Below are 6,690 nucleotides of genomic sequence, written 5' to 3'. Positions count from 1 at the left end.
CACTACAGCAATGGGAAAAGCAGTTTTTGCAGATAATCTATAAAACCCATAGAGCTCCAGACTATTCCTTCATAAGCAAAGAAACTCCAGACCTGCCTCTCCTGGTATTCTTTTCTAAGTTCCACGTCCCAGCAGAGGCGTGGCAGTTGAAGCCGCACAGACCTTTTCCCCACGGAGCATTTCTGCATATTAAACAGCAGCTTACAAACAGTCAGTGAGTCCTCTGCTCCCACGCCTGATCAGCACAAAACACTGAAAGGAGAGAGTCGAGACTGGCAGTTGTCCTCACTAGAGACATTCAATGATGTGTTTTCTGTCTATTCATTCACAGTATTGACATGAGCCATTAACATCTGCAGAACTTGTTTTAGCTGGCAAAAGTTTGGTATCTGGGAATTGATTGAAAAGGTCAATTTGTTTCCAAGATAGTTGAATTATATTCAAAATACATTTCCATAACGTGCTCAAAGAAAAATAACTTAAATGAGATTTCCAGTAAAGTTTAGGACTTACTTCCTTTTTTTTTTTAAAAAAATTGAATTTATTGGGGTTACACTGGTTAGTAAAATTATATAGGTTTAAGGTATATAATTCTATAATACACTGTATTGTGTAGTTCAACACCCCAAGTCAAAATTTACTTCCTGTTCGATATTGAAAGAATTTGGTCAGTGCTAAATATCTCATGAGGAGGCTTTAAATTGAAAGCCAAGTGAAATTTAGGGCTAATCAAACACAATTCATGTAACTCTGGATGAAACAGAAATTACAGATTTAGTTTTCCATTTTGAGTTTAATATATTTTATTTCCCCCTATTAGTACATAAATTTTACCCACTTCACTGCTGATTGTCAAATGATCTAGATTTTTTAAAAAATAAGAAAATTTTAAAGCAGATTTCTTGCTACCAATGGCTTTAAACTCCTAGTATCTTCAAAAATATATATAAGTAAACTATGTAAATTGATATTATTCTGAATGAGAAAAATATAATTAGAAAAGCTAGTAACTATGGAGGATACTGGCAATCATAAATAATTATTTTAGAAAAAAATCACAAATTTATATATACAATAACAATATAGTTTTTAGATCTCATAAGCGATTTTAGAGGTGTGTTTTGCTTCAAAACACAGACTACTACAGACCAAATCAGCAGAAATGAGCAATAAGGAAGTTCACAGATTATCTTGTTTGTTTCCAAGTATTTGTTTATTTTACCAAATGGGTTGTAACCTAAGTATAGATTTTTAGTGACCAATAAATAAAATTGCCTGCACACTTGAAAACTATGTTTCAGTTTTAGCAGCTAACTTATATTAAGAAATATGTAAAGTCAACATTTTAATAAGGAGACAAGCATTCTTACAAAGGCATAAAGAACAGCTGAACCAAATACACAGCAGTTCCCAGCTAACCTGCCAATACGGTCAATGTGAAATCTAGATTTGTTTTGTTGACAGTATTACTTCTCTGGTGTAAAGCATGGGATATTATCTTACCTAATAATAGACAAACATGTACATTGACCATACCTTCACTACGCTAACCAGCCAATCAGGAGAGTATGCAAATTAACCCAACAAAGATGGCAGTTAGTTTGCATACGTAGGCACGAAGCAGCGCAGCGAAGACCGAAGGCGTCTCCCGCTGGAGCGAAGGCCTGGGTCCTGGTGCCAGAGGAAAACCGGTGCCAGCAGTCAGGGGAAGGGAAAGCCTATTGCACGAATCTCTTCATGCAACAGGCCTCTAGTATACATATATATTTAAAAAATATATCTTTTTTGATTTCAGAGAGGAAGGGAGAAGAAGGAGATAGAAACATCAATGATGAGAGAGAATCACTGATTGGCTGCCTCCTGCACACGCCCCACTCGGGATCAAGTCCACAACCTGGGCATGTGCCCTGATCAGGAATCAAAGTGTGACCTCCGGGTTCATTGTTTGACACTCAATCACTGAGCCACACTGGTTGGGGTGTTAGGCTATGTATCTTCTGACAGCTGTGGAGGAACAGCCAGCAAGTTAGAGGTCAAAGTGGCATAAACAAACATCTGTAAGGAAGCTCTGGGCATATTTATGAGGGCGAAGGTGGGTCCCCTCACAGGAGGGGCAGATGGAGCGTTTTCTTAAGGAACTATGGAGACCTTATCTTCATGCTCTGCGAGGCTGCAAGAAGGACAAGAAACTGATAAAATTTAGAGTGTGTTTTACAAATATAGCTTCTGAGGATAAGATGGCCATAGGTGAATGAAAGGTACGTGATTTATCTATCACTTCCTGATTAACCATTCAGTTCACTTATTCATGCACTGGTGCATTGCTGTCCACTGTGGTAGCCACTGATAGATCAACACCTGAATTTGAAGGCTTAGTATGAAAACAAAATGTAAAATATCACATTAAAAATTTTTAAGGTGATTATACATTGAAATGGTAATACTGAATATACTGACTTAAATAAAATACCATTTAAAAGTTAATATAGGCTTTAATTTTTACTTGTTGCTCATGTGGCTTCCAGAATTGCATGAGTGGCTGGCATTGTTATTTCTGTTGCCCAGCTCCTGGATGGAGGACAGCAAGAACAATGAACACAGCCTGGGGCCTGGCACCCAGTGGGGGCTGTGAAACTGTTTGTAGGACAACATACTACCCTTTAGAAGTGATATTCCTGACTCAGGTTAAGTTTTCATGTAAAAAATGATTTTACAGACTAAATATTTGTGTCCCCCACGACTTTCCCCAAAATGATGTTATATTTGATATATGAAAAGGAATTTGGAATTTCTTGCTGTCCAGACACAGGAACTAAATATTCTGATAGCTTGTAGACTCTTTCCTCATTATCTAAACTCCTGCTAACAACCAAACTCAGAAACCAAAACAGATCTGGGTAGCAAGGGATACTTGTATATAAGTGTCTAAGTTTGAAACATAATAAGAACTACAGGATGACCAATATTAGGGAAACTACCTATGAATCCTGCCTGCTTCTGCTTCTTTAACCACCACCCCCAGCAGAACTGCTATCCTCAGTTTTATGTCTATCATTCCCTTCACTGTCCTTTAAAATACAGTTTCTATGTGTATATCCCTAAATAGTGTATTGTTTTCTCTTGTAAGTTTTTTCATGTAATAAAAAATTCTATAATTTGTAGTCTTTTTAAAAGTGAAAACATTATTTCATTAGCAATTCTAATTCAACATTTCTTACCCAAGTAATATAACTTTTTTAGCCAGAATTTAAACATGAATTATTCTCCAGGGCTGACAAACTTTTCGTTTTAACATATTTAGAAGTTACACAAAGTAGGCAAATGGATTAATTAAAATGAGAACATGTCTTCATAAAGAAAATGTCTTTACATATCTATGCAAGTGACAAGGATTTAAAACTTAACCGGCGATTACCTCGATAATATAGAGGACTATATTCTTGTAGAAGCAGTACAAAATGCACTTGGAGACTCTGTTATAGTTCCAGGCACCGTGAACCATCAATAAATTCTTCAAATACTTGAACTAAAAATAAGAGTGGAAAACAATATCAGTATTTCCCTTTTCCTAGTGTCAGCTGACTGAGATGAAGGGTGTGACTGCAGAAACTATCTTTACCTGCGCGATGGAGTAATCAGAAGAATTAGCTGCCTGAAGGCCTTCGTTCCCGCTTATACCCACGCCGACATGTGCCGTCTGGATCATGCTGACATCATTGGCTCCATCACCAATTGCAAGTGTTATGACTTTGACTTGCTTCTTAACCATCTCAACGACTTCAGATTTTTGAAGGGGAGAAACCCTTAAATTAGAACAAATGATCAATTAGCTCTGTTTTCTGGAAAATAAAAAAGACTTTTAAAATGCCAATTGTCTTGAAGGATAAGAGCAAGTGAGTATGTAGTTCTAGGAAGAACCATTCCGGAAAAGTCTTAGGTTTGCAAATGTTTGGTTCTCTGTTAACCTGGTTGCCAACTCAAGGGAAAAAAGAAAACGAAAGTCTTGGGAGCAAATCTCTAGGAGATAAACAGAAGCTATGACATCTTGTTAAGCACTAGTTTACCAGTTTACCAGGACTAGTTTATTTCTCTAACAGGTGTCCATTAACTTGTTAAAGAAATAACATCTGAGTTCAGAAATGCCATTATACTTCCTAACAAATAACATCAGCATTTCCAAATTTTCACTTGTGAACGAAAAGGTCAGAAAGGCTATTAAACTATAGTCCAAATACTTATTAAAACCTGTACTATTTCTGGAGAACAAAAGTTCTGAGCCACCGAAAGGTGAACTTAGACAATGTAATATACATTTAAAATAACTTAAAACTCTACTTAAATTAACAGTAGGGCATTGGCTAATCTCTCGACCTGTTCTCAGACACCAGGGTGAATCAACCAAAGTAAATGCCAAGCACTTGGTTGCATAGCTCCTGTGCCTCGATTTTCTTCCAAAGCTACTGACGAATGGCCAAGGAGACTCAAGCAACCTGCATAACTGTGGGGTCAGGGGCAGAGAACGGCAGCACCCAACTAAAATCCTTTTTGGTATTAACTACGGATCATCTTATTACAGACTTTTAAAAGCCACTTAAGAAATAAACCCCACAACAATTACAGCAGGGCTCAAAGACAGAATGCGTCAGTGTAATGAACTTAATATATTACAAATACTGTCTTGGCGATTAAGAAGGAAAACTAAACAGTAAACTGGCTCAGTAAACAGTGAAGATTGTGATTCAATACTAACAACTATCACACAATGTTGGACAAGAAAAACAACTCACAGCTAAATTCTTTATCAAGGTTAAGTGGAGGAGGTGCCTCATGATATCTGCTGGAACATCTGGTAAATCATTTATTATTCCGTCTAAAAATGAAGATCATTACTCTGAAAGACTCAACATCTTGCACATTTTCCTGATTATTTCTTTAGGAAACATTCCTAGCAGTGGATCCTCGGCACCAACATGTCCTTTCAGGAGGCCCACTGCCCTTCAGAAAGGCTCCATTCAGCCAGAGCCGCGCTGGGTTTATTTCAAGTGTGAGAATCATTGCATCAGGCTGGGAGTTGCTTGCCGAGTAAACCAGTGTCCTCGTCTTTGTATTCCTAGTGCTGATCCCAAATAGGTACTGGTAAAAGGCTGCTATATGAAAGACTTATTTTTAACTTTCTTTAAATCTCCTTTCAGAGTCTAGCAATTGTACAAAACGACACAACTGTGAATACAAGGGGATGGATGAGTCTCAGGCCATTAATGAGCTTTTGCATGTGAGCCCCCTTTGCTCTCTTTGAAGCAATTTTCATGTCATTTTCGAAGTTTATTTAATTTTTTCTTAACAGGCGAATATAAACCAAAGTCCACTAGCTCTAGGCCAGTGATGGTGAACCTATGACACATGTGTCAGAGGTGACACGCGAACTCATTTTTTTGGGTTGATTTTTCTTTGTTAAATGGCATTTAAATATCTAAAATAAATATCAAAAATATAAATCTTTGTTTTACTATGGTTGCAAATATCAAAAAATTTCTATATGTGACATGGCACCAGAGTTAAGTTAGAGTTTTTCAAAATGCTGAGCTGCTGAGCTCAAAAGGTTCGCCATCACTGCTCTAGGCCAATGTTCTAGGCAGAGACTACAGCAGACATTTAGTGTCACAAAAGAATGCTCACCAAGAAATGGACTAAAAAGCAAATGGGAAATGGGCACAAAAAGAGAAAATATTTGAAAACATTGGTCAAATTCTCTTCACGATTTAACAGTCTTACAGCGTAAACACATGTGAAGTCACACCATGGTACATCAATGGAGCTAGAAAACAGTGGTACCTTTTTTCATAAGTCAATGTGTACTAAAGGAGACATCTCTGCATAGCAGCTAATATTAGTGATTTAAAGAAGGATCCGAAAAGAGCCAGGTTAAACTTTGTTTTCTTCTTTTATTTTTAATCCTAACCCGAGGACATACTTAGAGAGAGGAAAGGTGGGAGGGAGAGAGGAACATCGATGCGAGAAAGAAACAGACTGGTTGTCTTCCATAAGCGCCCCAACCAGGGATTGAACCCGAAACCCAGGTGGTATGTGCCCTGACTGGGAACGGAACCGGCAACCTTTTTGTGTACAGGATGATACTTAACCAACGGAGCCACTCTGGCCGGGCAGAACTTGGTTGTCTTACTTCACGGCTACTGCAACCAACCACTGCTTTCTCTGCTTCACACTGCGATTTTCAATACCCCCAGATTAGAACTGGCTTCGAATTTACACCAACCCGGTGGGTGTGGTTAACTCAGGTGTTAAAGACAGAATACAAATCCCCTTGGTAAGGACAATACCCATTTAAAAAAATATCTGATGATGTAGTCACAGACATTCCCCACATCACACTGCTGCTGTGACTGGCTAAGGCATCTGCTTCTATTATCAAGCGAAAAGCAGACAACTGGTTTGGAAGAAGATTCAAGAAACAGTGGAAGCCCTCGTAACTGAAGGGTTTGAAGTAGCAGTTGGTTGCTAAAGAAAGATGTCAAATTTAAGTGGGGATTCATAAAAAATAAAATATACTTACTTAAAACATTTAACTCAGAAATGTACAAACTTGTGACGCAGGGCAAAGAACCTCACTTGGCATCGGGGTCAGCCACCTAAAATTCTGCATACTTTGGTTGCAGAAGCCTCCCTCACCAG

At 38.1% G+C, this 6,690-nt stretch overlaps 1 protein-coding gene across 1 annotated transcript in view; it reads right to left on the bottom strand.

Annotated features, from left to right (window-relative positions):
* ATP8A1 (ATPase, aminophospholipid transporter (APLT), class I, type 8A, member 1) overlaps window positions 1–6,690 on the bottom strand; it is a 179,198-nt gene that overhangs the window by 46,514 nt on the left and 125,994 nt on the right. The window contains exons 26-27 of the mRNA XM_006776615.2: window positions 3,620–3,803; window positions 3,416–3,526 (exon numbers count right to left, since the gene is read on the bottom strand). Coding sequence (XP_006776678.1) covers window positions 3,416–3,526; window positions 3,620–3,803 — 295 coding nt within the window. The remainder of the gene's footprint in view (window positions 1–3,415; window positions 3,527–3,619; window positions 3,804–6,690) is intronic.

The sequence above is a fragment of the Myotis davidii genome, unplaced genomic scaffold (genome assembly GCF_000327345.1).
Source record: "Myotis davidii unplaced genomic scaffold, ASM32734v1 scaffold629, whole genome shotgun sequence".
NCBI classification, from domain to species: Eukaryota; Metazoa; Chordata; class Mammalia; order Chiroptera; family Vespertilionidae; genus Myotis; species Myotis davidii.
This window is presented reverse-complemented; position numbering and strand designations above follow the sequence as displayed.